The following is a 19,587-nucleotide window of genomic DNA, read 5'->3' as shown; positions in this document are numbered from 1 at the left end:
CATTGTAAACATATAAATGTGAATCTTAACAGATGTGGTTTCTCTCTTTTGTTATATTTCAGGCATTAGACTTCAGGACCGAAGAGGAGGCCAAACATGAAGTCATGTTGAGGCTTTTTACATCTGTATTCTACAGACTGAGAAACAGCTATGTCTTAAAAAACAGTATACATTTAAATACCAACTCTTTCTTAACTGCTGCAGCCAAAAGTGTTCACCATTTTATACTCATTCCATGTATCCATCAGGCCCTTCAAGCTTTAACTTGGGATCAGCAGCCTCTCCTAGCACTGTTAGAGAAGCACATAAGAAGTGTTCATGTCAATCACTTCTTGAGTCTAACAGAGAACAAAACTCAAGGTGCACTATATGTCCTCCATCGCCTGCTAGACCATGGGGTCACTACAAACCTTGTTGTAAGTATCGATTGTCCCCTGGCCCTGGCCTGGCTCCTGCATGGACGTGGATCCCAGTATGTAAACCTGGAGCTGAAAAAACTAATGTGCTGGGGTTCACAAACCTTGTCGCCCAGTGAAGATGCAGTCAGGTGCAGTCCAGGTGATGAATCCACACCTTCAGACAATCTGAGTGATCATGTTTCTCCATGCAAACGGGCCAAGTTGTACTCTGAGTCTCTGGAGGAGGAGGAGGACAAATCTGGAGTATCGAGTGTTGCTGTAGACCCTCACGTTCTCTGTCATACCTTTAATCCATGTGCTGGTCCCTCAGCTGGAACTTGCACATTTGGGCAGATTACCCATCTGGAGATCAGAACCTGTGGACCAGATTCTCTCAACGGCCTGGGTTTTACCTTGCCGACATTTTTCTGCCTTCAGTCTTTGACTCTTCACAGCAAATGTAAGTTTACCTGGAATCTGCCAATATGTTTGGGCTTGTGTACAGGATTCTTCCTAGTATTGGAGTTAAATTCATGGCACAAATTTAAAGGCTTTAGTTTTTAGACTTTTAGCAAAGGCATCGTAAAAACAAATGTGTATGTTTTATTCTATTTAAGGTGTACCAACACACAGCATATTCAATAAAGTCACTTTGCCAAAAAAAAACAGCCAAAAGAGAATAGGTGTGTGTGACAAACTGATTCCATTATTGCTACTTCCACAGTCAGGAAGAGGAAAAGCTGTGGTCAAATCTGTTAATGCAGGAGTTCTGGCAGTTTGCTAGTTGACAGCATACAGAAGAAAGAAGTGGTGCTGCCCAGTAATCAGTCAAGTGTGTCAGGCCACCATTTTCACACCATTTGAAGTCCATCATTCTGAAGTGGTAAATAGGATTCACAAGTGGAAAACATTTGAGACGGTTGCCTGTTACCATATTAAATGGTAAAGTTCATATTACGGCAGTTGGAGAAAGACCGAACGAGTATGAATTGTTTTGAAAGGTTGTCAAGAGAAAGCCTCTTCTCCCAAACAAATATATGGCCATATGGCAGCACAAGTTAGGTTTGCATCTGCACCACAGGGCATTTATGAACAATGTTGCTTTGCAGCAAGAAGGTTCCCAGCCTGGGGATTTTCTCCATGGTTTTTGCACGTTCTCCTCATGCATATTCGAGGATTCCCTGGGTACTCAGACTTCCTCCAACAGTCCAAAAACATGATTGTTGGTGAAATGTTCTCAGAATGGCACTGATGTGTTTTGTTCCAGTGGTGACCTGTCCAGGGTGTACCTGACTTCTCACCCAGGCAATAATAGAGATAGGCAGCCTCAATTGCCCACCCCTGGAACCGTGGAATGTTAGTCTAATTATCTATAATTATTCTGGAACAACAGATGAGACCAAAGTAGAGCTGGTGGGTCATAATGCACAGCACCATGTTTGGCAAAAACCAAACCCCAGCATATCAGGACAAGCATCTTCATCATGACTGGTAGGCTGATAAAATGTTCTTGTTTTGCAGACACAGGCTTATACAGCCTGTTGAATCATGTGGTATGCTTGAGCTCTGAAGCACATCTTTTTTTTGGCTTCATTTTTGTAACATAATGACATTATGGAATCTATTGTGTGATTTCAAACATTTTAAGGTTAGATTTAAAGAAGACCAGACAGATCATTTTATCATGTTCTGAACTGTAAAACCCCAAAACAAAAAAAATTAACGGCTGTATATATTAGTAGTTCTTAAGTGTATATGGTTCTGTTCCAGAAAAACAAACATGTAACCGAATAAATGATTGCCCACCCACTCCAAACATCAATTAGCAGCCTTTCAAAGCCAAGTTTTTTCTTGGTTTTGAAAGAGAAGGTTCCGTCTTATTTTTTCTCCTTTCAGCCACAGTCTTATTCACTGAGAGGTGTAGTGAAAAGTAGAAATGGTCTCCTTTAAAAGCCTAATGGCAGATGATTATTTCACTCTTCTGACATGTACTACCTGTCCATAATGACCAAATAAATACCTTGATGGAAACAGTGGGCCCTAATGGCATCGGTCTATGTTAGCTAAACTGGTATTTACATGGGGAATTTTAGGAAAGCTTTTCTCTATTGAATAAAAACCCAAATTCTTTTAGGTGTTTCATTTTAATGCAAAATAAATGTGTTAACCTGTTACCTGTGTTATCATAAACCCTTCAGTTGATGGGAATGAAAAGCTTTACTCCACCCCTCCACTAGAGAATAAATAATAGATGAAATATCTGCTTTGTTGTGTAGCCATCTTCAGGGAGTCAGATGTGCTGGACTTTGCTGGAGCCCTGAAGCAGCTTTCTGACAGCTCCTGCAGCAGCCTTGTTCATCTGAACATTGGCCTCTTGCCTCACATTGGACTCATGAAGACCCTTCTGAATGCAAGCCCCAGGTTGACATCCTTATATGTAGAATTCCAGACGGTAATGTGGGGTCCGCAATTTAATCTGGATCATCTTGGGACTGCTGAGCCAGACATTTCAGGTGCAGTGAGCAAAATTTGAAATGTATGGCTTCTGTTAAACCCTTACCTAAATCATGTAATGATGATTTAGGTACGTTGCTCCACATTTTGATCAAAATGTCGAGCACTGGTTCTTATTTTATCCTAAATATATCTGAAGTGATCTTTTTGCAAAGAGCAGAATCTTTTCCAGTTTACTGCTAATTATTTAAAGATTAGTCTAATCCCAGTTCTCTCTGACCTGTTTTCAGCAGAGCTTCCTCTGGAAAAGCTAACTGTTAAAGTAACCCAGCTCCAAACGGATCCTCACTTCCTGACATCTGTCCTGAGACGGTGCCCATATCTCACTTCACTTCACATAGCAGGAATGAGACTACCCACTGGGTCCAGTCAAAGCCATCTCCTCAGCACTCTCTCAGGTAAAGAGAGTTTGAGTTTTTAGGTACTTTCTGCTTCAGATGCTCTGCTTGTTACTCTGATTGTCTATAAATGAAATTAACCTTAGTTGCATATCTCCGATTAAGACATCCACCTATCGTGGCATAACTTTATTTTTATTGAAAAATCATGATAGACCAAACCCCCACCCCACCCAACCTCAAAAGAAAGGGTGAAATGCATATAAGGATTCATGTAAATATGATGCATATAAGCCGTCACATCATAAGATGTCACTCTTAACATTTGCTCAAAATACTTTCATTGAAAACGTTTCTATACAAAAACAAAACCCCAACTTCCCCAGAGGAGAGATCCATCAATGGGGTAAAAAACCCCAGAAAATAACTGCTTGACTAAGTGTAGAAGACAACTGAACTTCTCTTGTTGCTTGAAGACGTTTTGCCTCTCATCTACAAGGAATTGAATAAACATCTTCAAACAACAAAAGAAAATGTGGTTTCTCTCTTCCAGTTGCTGTGTTTCTGAGCACATAGGATTGTCATGTTCTGGATTACTGGGAATCTACACTGGACTAATTTATACATATGCTGCTTGGGACTTGATGAGGGTCCACATTTACATTTAAGAAAGTTTTGCCATTTGTTCTGGCCAGTTCCGAAGGCTGCTAAGCAGGATGTACCACTATGATCATGTGCTGAAGCAAAGCAGATCATCAATCTCATGTGAAATCAAATTATAGTGCTGCAATAACATCACTGAGTTACAGGGTAAAATGTCATGGAAGGTGCCTAAGATTGTTTTAAGTTTTACATGCTGATTCTGAATAGAACAATAAACCTGTTCATGACTGAAACTAGGCATGATGTCTGAAACCAGAGTACAGGTCCTTCTCAAAATATTAGCATATTGTGATAAAGTTCATTATTTTCCATAATGTCATGATAAAAATTTAACATTCATATATTTTAGATTCATTGCACACTAACTGAAATATTTCAGGTCTTTTATTGTCTTAATACGGATGATTTTGGCATACAGCTCATGAAAACCCAAAATTCCTATCTCCCAAAATTAGCATATCATTAAAAGGGTCTCTAAACGAGCTATGAACCTAATCATCTGAATCAACGAGTTAACTCTAAACACCTGCAAAAGATTCCTGAGGCCTTTAAAACTCCCAGCCTGGTTCATCACTCAAAACCCCGATCATGGGTAAGACTGCCGACCTGAATGCTGTCCAGAAGGCCACTATTGACACCCTCAAGCAAGAGGGTAAGACACAGAAAGACATTTCTGAACGAATAGGCTGTTCCCAGAGTGCTGTATCAAGGCACCTCAGTGGGAAGTCTGTGGGAAGGAAAAAGTGTGGCAGAAAACGCTGCACAACGAGAAGAGGTGACCGGACCCTGAGGAAGATTGTGGAGAAGGGCCGATTCCAGACCTTGGGGGACCTGCGGAAGCAGTGGACTGAGTCTGGAGTAGAAACATCCAGAGCCACCGTGCACAGGTGTGTACAGGAAATGGGCTACAGGTGCCGCATTCCCCAGACCTGGGCTACAGAGAAGCAGCACTGGACTGTTGCTCAGTGGTCCAAAGTACTTTTTTCGGATGAAAGCAAATTCTGCATGTCATTCGGAAATCAAGGTGCCAGAGTCTAGAGGAAGACTGGGGAGAAGGAAATGCCAAAATGCTAGAAGTCCAGTGTCAAGTACCCACAGTCAGTGATGGTCTGGGGTGCCGTGTCAGCTGCTGGTGTTGGTCCACTGTGTTTTATCAAGGGCAGGGTCAATGCAGCTAGCTATCAGGAGATTTTGGAACACTTCATGCTTCCATCTGCTTTATGGAGATGAAGATTTCATTTTTCAGCACGACCTGGCACCTGCTCACAGTACCAAAACCACTGGTAAATGGTTTACTGACCATGGTATCACTGTGCTCAATTGGCCTGCCAACTCTCCTGACCTGAACCCCATAGAGAATCTGTGGGATATTGTGAAGAGAACGTTGAGAGACTCAAGATCCAACACTCTGGATGAGCTAAAGGCCGCTATCGAAGCATCCTGGGCCTCCATAAGACCTCAGCAGTGCCACAGGCTGATTGCCTCCATGCCACGCCGCATTGAAGCAGTCATTTCTGCCAAATGGATTCCCGACCAAGTATTGAGTGCATAACTGTACATGATTATTTGAAGGTTGACGTTTTTTGTATTAAAAACACTTTTCTTTTATTGGTCGGATGAAATATGCTAATTTTGGGAGATAGGAATTTTGGGTTTTCATGAGCTGTATGCCAAAATCATTCTTATTAAGACAATGAAAGACCTGAAATATTTCAGTTAGTCTGCAATGAATCTAAAATATATGAATGTTAAATTTTCATCATGACATTATGGAAAATAATGAACTTTATCACAATATGCTAATATTTTGAGAAGGACCTTTATGTCTGGGCTTGAGCCTGGAGGAAGAGTGGAGAGGCACAGAATCCATGTTGCTTGAAGTTCTGTCTGAAGTTTCCACATTCAGTAATTGTTTGGGGTACCATGTTATCTGCTGGTGTTGGACCACTGTGTTTTCTTAAGTCCACAGTCAACACAGCCATCTACCAGGAAATTTTAGAGCACTTCATGCTTCCTTCTGCTGACAAGCTTTATGGAGATGATGATTTTATTTTCCAGGAGGGCTTTGTACCTGCCCACACTGCCAAAGGTACCAAAACTGGATCAATGACCATGGTGTTACTGTGCTTGATTGGCCAACAAACAGGCTTGAATTGAACCCCATAAAGAATCCGTGGAGTAGTGACAAGATGAAAGACACCAGACCCAACAATGCAGATGACCTCAAGTTATCAAAGCAACCTCAGCAGAACTACAGACTGATAGCCCTCATGACATGCCACACTAATGCAATAATTCTTGTAAAAGAAGCCCCAACAAATATTAAGGGCACAGAAATCTTTAGAAGTCTGACATTTCTGTTTAAAATATCCCTTTTAATTTAATATTTTTTAATATTTTTTTGCAGCACTTGAGCACTTTATTTTTCATTTTTCGACAGTAGGCAGACAAGAAAGAGTGGCAGAGAGAGGGGGAGATATTCAGCAAAGGTCGCCGGGAAAGAACCCGGGAAGGCTGCATCGAGGACTATAGCCTCTATATATGGTCGCGCGCTTAACTCCTACACCACCAGCGCCGCATCCTAAAATATCCCTTTTCATTGATCTTATGTAATATTCTCATTTTCTGAGAGACATAATTCTAGGTTTTCATTATTCAATTCAATTCAAAAATACTTTATTAATCCCAAAGGGAAATTAAATGTTGTTATAGCTCATATTATGAAGGTTTCCTCAAAGAGCCGTTGTAGATGCTGATGGCTGGGGGCAGGAAGGATCTCCTGTAGCGCTCCGTCTTACAGCAGATCTGAAGAAGCCTCTGATTGAAGACACTCTGTTGTTGTAGGACAGTCTCATGAAGAGGATGCTCAGGTTTCTCCATAATGTTCTTCATTTTATGAAGAATCCTTCTTTCCACAATGATCTCCAGAGGAGTCCCCAGAACAGAACCAGCCTTTTTTATCAGCTTGTTGAGCTTTTTTAAGTCCCTGGCTCTGATGCTGCTTCCCCAGCAGATGATGGCAGAAGAGATCAAACTCTCCACAACAGACTTATAGAAGATATGGGGTGGATCAGAAATGGACAAGAAGATGAGTACAGGAAGGTGGTGGACCGCTTTGTGGCATGGTGTGGAAACAATCATCTCATTTTGAACGTGACTAAAACAAAGGAGATTCATGGCAATGCATCATAACAAATGTCCAAAACTATTAAGTATTAAGAAAAATTTTCTAAGCTACACAGCATCCAACACCGGAGTGGACAGTGCATATGTTTATCTTGAGCATGTGTGTGTGTGCAAGTGAGTGTGTGCAAGTAAGTCCACGAAGCACTGTCCCAGAGACCATTGTCCTTGATGGTACGTTGAAATATTCATCAACCAGCCACAAAGTTCTGAGCAGGTCCACAGATGTCCCCAGGGAAGGGAGGGGGCCGACGGAGCAGAGCGTCATGTTTACATAACTTCCAGGAGAACTTGAAGATAGCCAGCCATCAAGGCCGTACGGGGAGCCAGATTCAGAAAAACAATATTTATTTGGGTTAGGCTGACTCTTAATTTTCTGTCAGCCTTTAGAGTCTCGCTGGTGCTTCTCAAAGGCGAATCCAAACAGCCAAATTCCTGGACTTTCGCCAGATCCGAGCGAACAACCTTCTCCAAGATTTATCCCATTTCAACCCTGAAACAGGGAGTTCTGCCTCCCTGTCCGATTAAGCCATGTTAGAAAGTGTAGAAATTGTAGGAATTTGTCACCAGAAAAATAGGGAATTAGTATGCTCGACTATGAAACCACGGACAGTGAGTCTGGCTGCTCACAGTATGCCCGACTATGTTCTGTCCTTAAGACACAACAATAAGTACTTACATTTCTGTCATCTGCAGATTTGCCACAAACAGTAGGGACTGAATTTTTGTTCAGTCTAAGTCTTTCTGCAAATCCTGACATGTCCCGAGTTCTGAAAGCAGTCCGTGGTGAAGTGATTTGCGAAAACTAGTTCTCTCTTCGGCAATGTGAATTTGGCTTCAAAAATAAAATGAAGCCATGAATCTCTGTTATCCGACAGTGGGAGAATGTGCATGGACACATGTCGGTCTTTGCAGCCAACAACATCTGCCTTTAAATGTAGCCAGTGTAAAGCGCGTGTAAAGTAAAACTGGCAAGACGTGATCCTTTACTGAAAATCAAGTGGGTGGAGCTCTGCTTCAGTTGCTTACTCTGGTAATTTTGCTAAGTACCAGTGTAATTATGATGTCACAATTCCACAGCTTTTGAAACCGTTCATTCGCTAGAAAATATAAAACAATTTATAGCCAAAAAACAGCTGAATGTTTTTTTTTTTTTTTGGCGTTTGGACTGTTTGTAGAAATATTAGAGACCCAGATGGAAATATAAAAACAATCAAAAAGTGAATTTAGAATTTTTCAGGTCCCCTTTAAAGTTATTTTAAAATATTTTTGTTGCTAAATAATTTCATATGTGTTCATTCACAGTTTGATGCCTTCAATAAGAATCTACATAAAATGTAAGTAGTCACAAATATAAAGAAAACCATTAAATGAGAAAGGGTTTCTAAAACTTTTGACCGGTAGTGCATGTGTAATAAAACTATTTGTTTTACTTTCTGAAATTAATGACAAAAAAATATTCAAGGATTTTACAATATTCTAATCTTTTGAAATGTACCCGTAGATTCATTTCCAAGCAACCCAATCTTGGATGAATGGATGGATATAAAAAAAAAACAACTATGTGGAGCAACTGCGGTTGTCAATATCAAAATAAAATCTGCATGAAAGTACGACTTAAATGTTTGGGATCCAGCTCTTTGGTAGATTTAGTGGTACTTTGTGCCTGGAAAATGAAAAGTGGTTCACAGAGCCCACTTGTCCAGATCTCAGCTTACTCTTATCAATGCAAAAGTAATGGGGCCACTTGTTTTGGATATGCCCTAGTGTGGAAGCATTAGAGGAGCTTTTCTACTAACTAATAACTAACTAATAAATCTAATAATGCTCTCTATTGTACTTTGGTTGAGGAAGGGAATAATATTACTTATGTTAAGTGTTGTATGAAGACTTTTTAAATCATAAAACTGTTGCTCTATTTCAAATCAAAGTGACACTTCTGACAAGATTTGAGGTCCTTTCTAAAATATTTGTCACATCTTCACTCAGGGACAGTCCTCTGGCTATAATGTCATTGATCACATAGATTATCCATATTTAACTATGTAACAACCCCCCTGCCCTAACCCACTGCCACACACACACACACACACTTTCTGTTGAGCTTCTTTGGGTTTGGGTAGCTCCTTGACTTATGCTTAGTATCATAATTTTACAGCAAGGTCAAAAACCTTTCAAAAACACTTTGAATTGTCTTAAATATCAGTGTGAAATTGTGTCATGTGACAGTTTAAATCATTGTAAGATTGTTTAGGAATCCCTTTATGTATTTTTACCACCTTTCTTGTTTCTTTTATAGTTTCGACCAAAATTATTCATACCCCTGGCAGACTTCAGTTTAAAGTAATCTTTTAATTTGACTAACATGTTTCTGTAGAGTAATATTAATGTTTTGGTGTGGTGCGGCCAGGGCCTCGACTTAAATCTGATAGAAAATCTCTGTAGGTAGAAAGACTAGGGTGATGCTTACCATCACCCTAGTCTTTCTACCTACCAACCTTCCAACCTTCTTTAAGGTTGGAAGGCCACTTTTGAAACTTGCAAAGAACTACTTAGCTATTAGAATAAGGAATTGCTGAAATGCCAATAAAGATTTTCCACTGATAATTGAAAAGTGCTTAAATAATTTTTGACATGAAATACTAGTTTTTAAAAATAAAAGATAAATACAAACAGTTTTTTTTTTTCTCGACTGATCCTCTTTTTACATTGTTTTTATCTTTTAGTCATTTGCTACCAGGAACAAAGTTCTTGGTTGACTAACTATAATTTTAAACCTAAATATGCTAGGTGTTTAAATAATTGTACTACTACTGTCGACTTGTTTATACTACAACTAATCTTTGTGGTTTTTGAACACTTCTTGTTAAAACAGTACAGGCCATATTCAAAGACACAAAGAGGGTGGTGGATCTGTCTGAAATCAAACTGAAAACATTTGACTGTTGTCAGAGCACTGTTGTCTCTCATATATGTTCACCTTTCAGAGTCCAATCGCTGTTTAAAGGCTCTAAACTTAGAGGATATAAAACTGTGTGACTGTCTCCCTGACATCCTGAAACTGCTGAGAGGCTGCATGTTGGAAGGTAAACAAAGGAGAGAATAAATGTAATAGCTTGCACAAGTCAGTATCTGCTGAGGAATTTCTGGGTGTATGCTTATTCTTTTTAAAATGTAGCTATCACGTGCAGGAAAAATCCAAGCACAATCAGTCAGCACAAGGTCAGATTTTAATCCAATCACGGTAATCCCCTACTGCTGATTTTCTTCCTCTCAGAACTGTACTTCATTGACTGTCGTCTCCTTGAGAGGTGTATTAACCCCAAAAAAAGTCTTCTGGAGCTGGTGGCTGTTTTAAAGATACCTTCACTTCACACTCTGAGTCTAGCACAGAATCGGCTTGGTAAGCATTCTTCATGATTTTTCTAAATAGGTTGTAGTTCAGCGCTGTGTTTATTACACTATTTTCTTTTACCGTGTCCTGTCCGGCAGAGTAGCGCTCGGAATTGTTGTCTGAGTGCCAAGAAAAAGCCCAACAGATTTACTTTCACAAGTGGAGCATTACAGCTAACGCTTTAAAGCTCTGCTTGATATTTATAAAATAAACTTTATTAGAAACTGCTTTGGGATTATTTCAATTGTTATGGAAACGAAGACGGAAACAAAAAGGAAAAAACAAGAAGCACGAAAGAGAAAAAGAGGGGGCAAAAAGGAAAAAAAGTAGAGAAGGAAAAAAGAATAGAGGAGAGAAAGAAGGATGAAGAGATTTCAAGATAACACCCTGATTGCTTCTACACCCGCAGAAAAGTTAAAATTACCAGCTTTTTTTACTGAAACGTGCACGGTACTTGTCATTGCAAGATGTATTTGGTGGTAAATGCGGCTCAATATAATACATTTGTGTATCTGTTAACACCTGAATCTAAACACCTGTGGGTCTGAATGTGAGCGCTCTTGTGTATACAAGTTTTCTCCATAAAAATATGCAACAGTGAGTGTGAGGAGCCACAGACCTACCCCCCTGGACCCGGGACAGGTACGGAAGAGATCCGAGCCACAGATATCCAAAGGACCCCCAGAGAACAGGAACCTACAGGAGAACCTCCGCCGGGACTACCGCAACTCCCCCACCCCAGAGAAGAGCAGGGGAGAGTCCCAGGAAAACCACCTAGCAGCCATAGTGCAGAAACCCCACTGAGCTGCAGCAACAAGCCCACAGGCCCCGCCGGCCGCCATATACGCCCGAGTAGATCCTGCCATGGACCCAGAGACCCCGGGACATATCGCTCCCCAAGCAGAGGCCCTACAGAGCCCAGGGGTTCAGGCCCCGGCAAGCAGCCACCGGGAGTGAGCCAGCACACACCAAAGCACCCAGCCCGGATACCGAGAACCACAATTACACCGGCGGGCAGAGACACCAACCACCGCCACGTAGTGTGGCGGGGAGGGAATAGGCTCCACAATTGATGGGGGCCTAAGCTGATCCAGAAGAGGGAGGAGCCCAAGACACAACCTGACACAAAAAACAGGCACACACAGTCACAATCACACATTCCAACCCTCATGCATACAAGTCCTTCTCAAAATATTAGCATATAGTGATAAAGTTCATTATTTTCCATAATGTCATGATGAAAATTTAACATTCATATATTTTAGATTCATTGCACACTAACTGAAATATTTCAGGTCTTTTATTGTCTTAATACGGATGATTTTGGCATACAGCTCATGAAAACCCAAAATTCCTATCTCACAAAATTAGCATATTTCATCCGACCAATAAAAGAAAAGTGTTTTTAATACAAAAAACGTCAACCTTCAAATAATCATGTACAGTTATGCACTCAATACTTGGTCGGGAATCCTTTGGCAGAAATGACTGCTTCAATGCGGTGTGGCATGGAGGCAATCAGCCTGTGGCACTGCTGAGGTCTTATGGAGGCCCAGGATGCTTCGATAGCGGCCTTTAGCTCATCCAGAGTGTTGGGTCTTGAGTCTCTCAACGTTCTCTTCACAATATCCCACAGATTCTCTATGGGGTTCAGGTCAGGAGAGTTGGCAGGCCAATTGAGCACAGTGATACCATGGTCAGTAAACCATTTACCAGTGGTTTTGGCACTGTGAGCAGGTGCCAGGTCATGCTGAAAAATGAAATCTTCATCTCCATAAAGCTTTTCAGCAGATGGAAGCATGAAGTGCTCCAAAATCTCCTGATAGCTAGCTGCATTGACCCTGCCCTTGATAAAACACAGTGGACCAACACCAGCAGCTGACACGGTACCCCAGACCATCACTGACTGTGGGTACTTGACACTGGACTTCTGGCATTTTGGCATTTCCTTCTCCCCAGTCTTCCTCCAGACTCTGGCACCTTGATTTCCGAATGACATGCAGAATTTGCTTTCATCCGAAAAAAGTACTTTGGACCACTGAGCAACAGTCCAGTGCTGCTTCTCTGTAGCCCAGGTCAGGCGCTTCTGCCGCTGTTTCTGGTTCAAACGTGGCTTGACCTGGGGAATGCGGCACCTGTAGCCCATCCGTATTAAGACAATAAAAGACCTGAAATATTTCAGTTAGTGTGCAATGAATCTAAAATATATGAATGTTAAATTTTCATCATTACATTATGGAAAATAATGAACTTTATCACAATATGCTAATATTTTGAGAAGGACCTGTACACATAAAAACACACAGAACCGCACAGCCAATGTAAAGACACACATCAGTGGATGTCGTACACTCACTCACACTCCCCATACATACTATATACTCCCAGGTCCAGATGCGATACCCCGTAGGGACAGCCAGCCCCCGGACCCAGGAGGTGCTCCCCTTCCCTCCGGAGGTGGAGACAGGCAGACCGCCCCAGCACCAGAACCTGGTCTGGGCTAACCTGGGCTCGTGCCTGAACCTGAGCGACCCCAGCTTGTTAAACAGTTAACCCCAGCCCCCGCCCACAGGCGCAACAGATCACTGAGCACCACGCCCACAACAAAACCCCTGTACCCACACCAAGACGGGACAAACTCACTCGGCAAGAGGTCCCTGGCCATCGGCACGCACTCTGGGCCGTCGGCCCCAACCACGCCCCCCGCAACCACACAGACACACCACATCACTGCCACTGCAACAGGCAGCAATGTGGTGTGTCTGCCCAGGTATAAACATTATCCAGCTCAGCTCTAACATTGCCACTCAGCCGATGTGACCCCACATCCAAGAAGAGGACACATCCCCCACCCCACACGCTGCAGCCACCCACCTTCTAGCCCGCCGCCTCGATCCCCTCCTCCCAGATGCAACAGCCAGCAGAGCAGCACACTGCCAAGCCCACCCAACCTTTTGGCCAACACCAGCCCATCAGTCTGTGAGAGGGAACCATGTACCACCCCGGTAACCAGGCCGAGCAGGCCAACCGCTACTGGCCAAGCACATCCCACCAGCAGCCCCAGTGCAGGCACAAGACATGCTCCACCGCCCCACCCACCCGACCGCCAACCGTAGCCCTTTGCCCGGCCAGGGGCAAGAAACAGAAAGAAACATTGAAGGAAGCCACCACAGCACGCGGAGGACCGGGCACCCCGCCAACCCTGCAACCCAAACCCTGGAGGTGCCCCAGGATGCCGGCCATCCACCCTCCCATAAGGCACACCTCGCCGCACCAAACAGGCTGGCCAGCCCCTCGACCAAAGCAAAGCCACATCTCAATCAACACTGCACACCGCTCAGCCAAATGGTAAATGGACTGAATTTATATAGCGCCTTTCCAGTCATACAGACCGCTCAAAGCGCTTTACACTAGAGCCACATTCACCCAATCGCACTCACTAACGCTCACACATTCATACACCGATACGCAGATCGGTAGGCAACTTGAGGTTAAGTGCCTTGCCCAGGGGCACATCGACATACAGCAGGAGGAAGCTGGAATCGAACCCACAACCTTCCGATTGCAACTACTCTTCCTACTGAGCCACAGTCGCCTCAAAACCCCCGCGGCAGAGCCCGGTGCCCTCCAACCGACGGACCGGGCACTGAAGCCAGGGACCGAGATCCAAGGCAATCCAAACGATGAGAGGGCCGAAAAGCCAGCCCCAGCACCAGACAACCCCCAAGAGCCGAACCCCAACCCCAGCCCAGACCCCAATCAGACCCCCCCCCAACACCCCCAGAACCCTCAATGTCTATATGCAACTAAACCAATAAAATATACTCCCTCTTGAGTGTCTCAGTTGAGTGTCTCAGTTGTATAATAAAATTGGGGCCCAAGCTGCCATGGGACCACAGAGATGGAAAGCCCTTGTGGCACTCCAATGACTACCCCAAGGCCCTACATGAGTGGTAGTGTGATCTTATTTTTTCATTCTGCTTGGTAGTTTAGTGGGATTGTTCTAGTGTAGCAAATAGTTTGTTCATTAAAAAATGTTTGACTTTGAGTTGACTTATGTTTGTTAATATATTCTTGTATTTTAAGAAATTGTGTGAATTTATTACATGTGTGTGCAGAGTTTTGCTGTTCAGTAAGGACAGCGCTTTCACAATTGCCCTAACAAAACCGCCTTATTGGGCTGGTATTCACTGGACAACACTTAACAGTCCAAAATATTATTTAATATAAAATTATTAATATAAAATAATATATTCATAATAATCACAACATAATTGGCATCCTGGACAGGCATTATTTTGAACAGCTTACACTGTACACATATGAGAACAAATATACCACAACTGCACATTATTGATGCACCGTGTGTTGGCCTCAAAATCACTGATAATTAATGAAATAATAGGTGTCTCAACATCAGAGTTCTAACATCAGACTTCACTGCTTACAGTACAGACCAAAGGTTTGGACACACCTTCTCATTCAAAGAGTTTTTATTTTCATGACTATGAATATTGTAGCTTCTCACTGAAGGCATCAGAACTATGAATTAACACATGTGGAATTATATACTGAACAAAAAAGTGTGAAACAACTGAAAATATGTGTTATATTCTAGGTTCTTCAAAGTAGCCACCTTTTGCTTTGATTACTGCTATGCACACTCTTGGCATACTGTTGATGAGCTTCAAGAGGTATTCTCACTATTAACATTTTCATGACATTCAAATGTAGGGCCCTAGGTGTGAGTGCAGTCAATGGCATCAAGAGGGAGTGTATTTTATTAACCTAACCTCTGCGGGAGGTGTGCCGTGCAGGAGGGTGGGTGACCATCATCCTGGGGCACCTCCGGGGTGTGGGGTTGGCGGGGTGCCTATTCCTCCGCGTGCTGTGGTGGCCTTCCTCCAATGCTTCCTTCTGTGGCTCTTACCCCTGGCCGGGCGCAGGGCTACTGTTGGCGGTCGGGTGGGTGGGGCAGTCTTGTGCCTGCACTGGAGTGACTGGTGGGATGTGCTTGGCCTGGAGCCGTTGGCCTGCTCGGCCCGGTTACCCGGCATGTGGATGTTTCCTTCTCACAGACTGAAGGGCATGTGGGGTGGGGTTGTTGTGTCCTCTTCTTGGATATGGGGTCACAGGCATTTGAATCGGCTGAGTGGCGATAATGGTGTTGAGCTGGTTAATGTTTCTCCCTGGGTTATGTTGCAGTGGTGGTGATGTGGTGTTGTTTGTGTGGTTGCGGGGGGCGTGGTGGGGGACACCGGCCCTGGGTGCTTTCTGGTGGCCGGGGACCTCTTGCTAGGTGAGTTTGTCCCATCTTGGTGTGGGTCAGGGGTTCTGTTGTGGGCGCAGTGCTCAGTGATGTCTGCCCTTTTGCGCCTGTGGGCGGAGGCCGGGGTGGTATTGCACCGGGCCCTTGCCTTGCCATCGCAGTGCGCTTTGTGGTGGGGGCAGGATGTGGCAGGGGCGGGCTGTGTCGGTTTGTCTATATCGGCTTTTCAGAGATCGAGCTCACCTCTGGGGTATTCCCCTGTGGGGTGGGGATTCATGGCGTTTGGGTTTGGTGACGTGTTCGATATCTGTGTCCCGGTTGGGGGTGACCCTGTGGGGAAATTCATGTGCATCCTGTGGCGTCTCTGGTTGACGGGATCGTTTGGACCAGGTAGACCCCACCCTCTCCGGATGGGAGTGGGGGCTGGAGTCACTCGGGTTCGGCAGTGCCGGCACTGGTCTGGGCTGGGGCTGTCTGCCTGTCTCCATCCCTTGAGGGAAGGGGACCACCTCTCGAGTCCTGTGTCTGGGGCTAAGTGCTTTGTTGTGTGCTGGCTGCTTGTCAGGGCCTGGACCCCTGGGCTCTGTCGGGCCTCTGCTTGGGGAGTGATGTGTCCCAGGGTCTTGGGCCTGTGGGTCCATGGCTGGATCTGCTCAGGTGTAGACGGCTGCAGCTCAGTGGGGTTTCTGCACTATGGCTGCTGGGCGGTTCCCCTGGGATTCTCCCCTGCTTTTCTCTGGGGGGGGGCTGTGGTAGTTCCGGCAATGGTTCTCCTGGGTTCCTGTGCTCTGGGGATCCTTTGGATGTCTATGGCTCGGATCTCCTCTGTATCTGTCTCAGGTCTAGGGGGAGCAGCTCTGTGGCTCCTCACATTTGCTATTGCATATTTTTATGGAGAAACCTTGTATAGACAAGAGCGCTCACACTCAGACCCACAGGTGTTTAGATTTAGATATTAACAGATACACAAATGTTCTATATTGAGCCGCATTTACCACTAAATACATCTTGCATTCATAAGTACCACTCAGACAACAATTCTAAGCGCTACTCTGCCGAACAGGACACGGTTATAAAAAAAAGAATGAAAGAATAAGTAAGACCAACTATGTACAATATGAACAAGTGAATCAAAAATCATTACAAGCCATGGCCAATAAAGTGATGCAACATTAACATTCAATGTTACTTAAGTTTAAGAACAAAGGATTAGATCATTATCAGACAATGCTGTAACAATCTTTAAAGAATCTGTTCCACTTTTGATTTCCTCATTATCACAGAAAAACACAGTGGAGGGCACTTATTTTGTTTCTTCCCCTTCACAAATTGATTCTTTTGTTCATAGTGTTACTTCATTATAGTGTGGTGCACTAGACAATGAAGGCCCTTGAAAAAGAAGGTAATTATGTGTACTTTAAAGCACAATGATAGAAAATTGGAGAGAAAATGGCGCTCTACACACCTAGAGGATTCCTATTTAATCTGGAAAAATAGCATACTGTTGTATAAAAAGACACTTCACCAAGCTAGAACAGCTTATTTCTCATCATTAATAGAAGAGAACAAGAATAATCCTAGGTTTCTCTTTAGTACAGTTGCTAAACTTACACAGAGTCATAGCTCTGTTGAGCCACCCATTCCCTTAGCTCTCAGCAGTCATGACTTTATGGGATTCTTCTTAAATACAATTGATTCTATTAAAAAGAAAATCTTTGACATACTCCCGAAGACGATTACTTCATCCTCAGCAAGTGAGACAACATTGGAAGTAACTGTAGAACCTGATTTGTGTTTGGACTATTTTGATCCTGTGGAGCTTCCTCAGTTATCAAAAATATTAGCTTAATCTAAACCTTCAACTTGTATGTTAGACCCAATCCCAGCCAAATTATTTAAGGAAGGGTTCCCTCTGATTACCAGCCCCATTTTAGATATGATTAATCTATCCTTAGTAAATGGACATGTATCACACGTTTTTAAGGTAGCTGTAATTAGACCTTTACTTAAGAAACCTTCACTTGATCAAAATGGCCTGAAAAATTACAGACCTTTATCCAATCTTCCATTCTTATCTAAAATTCTTGAGAAAATAGTTACTAATCAAATGTGTGAGTATTTACACAGCAATGACCTGTTTGAAGAGTTTCAGTCAGGTTTCAGAGCTCATCATAGCACTGAAACAGCCCTGCTAAAAGTCACTAATGATATTCTTATGGCCTCAGATATGGACTTGTGTCTGTACTTGTTCTGTTAGATCTTAGTGCTGCATTTGATACAGTCGATCACAATATTCTCTTAGAAAGGCTGGAATATGCTGTAGGGATCAGGGGAACAGCGCTAGGCTGGTTTAAATCTTATCTGTATGATGGATTCCAGTTTGTTCATGTAAATGATAAATCATCTTTAAACTCCAGGGTTAATTGTGGAGTTCTACAGGGTTCAGTACTTGGGGTAATTCTCTTTACTATATATATGCTTCCAATAGGTCAAATTATCAGGCAGCATAGGATAAATTTTCACTGTTACGTTGATGATACTCAGCTTTACTTATCCATGAATCCTGATGAGCCCAACCAGTTAGATAGACTACAAGCATCTCTTGAAGACATAAAAACTTGGATGACTTTAAATTTTTTGCTTCTAAATTCAGACAAGACAGAAGTTGTCGTCTTTGGACCGGAGTCTTTGAAAAAGAAACTGCTTAGTCAATCACTTAACCTGGATGGCATTAAATTGACCTCCGATAATAATGTAAAAAACCTTGGTGTTATTTTTGACTAGGACATGTCATTTAAATCCCATATTAAACAGGTTTCTAGGATTTCCTTCTTTCACCTCCGGAACATTGCCAAAATTAGAAATATATCCAGGAGTGACGCTGAAAAACTAGTCAATGCATTTGTTACTTCAAGGCTGAACTGTTGTAATTCTTTACTATCAGGATGTCCACAAAATGTAGTTAAAGGCCTTCAGCTGATTCAAAAAGCTGCAGCAAGAGTTCTGATGAAAATTAAAAAGAGAGATCATATTTCCCCTACTTTAGCTTCCCTTCACTGGGTCCCTGTTAAATCCAGAATAGAATTTAAAATGATCCTCCTCACATATAAAGCCCTTAATGATCTAGCTCCATCATACATCAGAGATCTGATTTGTCCATATATTCCTAACAGAGCAATTTGTTCTCAGACTGCAGGTTTACTGGTGGTTCCTAGAGTCTCTAGAAGTAGAATGGGAGGCAGATCCTTTAGTTATCAGGCTCCTCTCCTGTGGAACCGGCTCCCAGTTTTAGTCCGTGAGGCAGACACCCTGTCTACTTTTAAGGCTTGGCTTAAAACTTTCCTTTTTGATAAAGCTTATAGTTAGCTCAGGATAACCTAAGCCACTCTATCTCTGTAGTCATGCTGCTATAGGCTTAGGCTGCTGGAGGACATAATGCCCACTTTCACTCTCTTCACTACATTCTCACATTACTCTCCAATTTTGCATTATTTGTTGTTATTTCAGGTTTTAACTTTATGTTCTCTGTCTTTTCTCTTCCTAGAAGCTACACCTGGCTTGACTCTGTGTCTACCTGTGACACCTTTCTGGAGAGGGCATTGTCCAAGCTTCTGCTGGCAACAACTCAATGCTCACCCTCTACCGATGATCCACATGGCCGTTTTTCAGTGTTTAACTCTGTCTCTCCCCTAGACATGGCTACTGGCTGAGCTTCTACTGTAACTAATTATATGTGCTCTTTTTCAGACTCTAACCTTGAAAACTGGCTCAGAGTTTATCTGTTCTTTCTTTCTAGATGAAACAACTAAAGGAGCTACATCCATTAAC

General features: G+C 42.9%; 1 protein-coding gene across 4 annotated transcripts in view; it reads left to right on the top strand.

Annotated features, from left to right (window-relative positions):
* The window catches only part of lrrc41 (leucine rich repeat containing 41), a 41,416-nt gene that overhangs the window by 15,441 nt on the left and 6,388 nt on the right, over nucleotides 1–19,587 (top strand). Inside the window, exons 4-8 of one of the 4 annotated variants that reach the window (XM_047374909.1) lie at nucleotides 63–858; nucleotides 2,675–2,911; nucleotides 3,143–3,310; nucleotides 10,084–10,182; nucleotides 10,374–10,499. In XM_047374909.1, the coding sequence (XP_047230865.1) occupies nucleotides 63–858; nucleotides 2,675–2,911; nucleotides 3,143–3,310; nucleotides 10,084–10,182; nucleotides 10,374–10,499 (1,426 nt within the window). The remainder of the gene's footprint in view (nucleotides 1–62; nucleotides 859–2,674; nucleotides 2,912–3,142; nucleotides 3,311–10,083; nucleotides 10,183–10,373; nucleotides 10,500–19,587) is intronic. The other 3 variants (XM_047374910.1, XM_047374911.1, XM_047374912.1) reach the window with 3 other exon arrangements.

This window comes from Girardinichthys multiradiatus, chromosome 9 (genome assembly GCF_021462225.1).
Source record: "Girardinichthys multiradiatus isolate DD_20200921_A chromosome 9, DD_fGirMul_XY1, whole genome shotgun sequence".
Classification (NCBI taxonomy): Eukaryota; Metazoa; Chordata; class Actinopteri; order Cyprinodontiformes; family Goodeidae; genus Girardinichthys; species Girardinichthys multiradiatus.
This window is presented reverse-complemented; position numbering and strand designations above follow the sequence as displayed.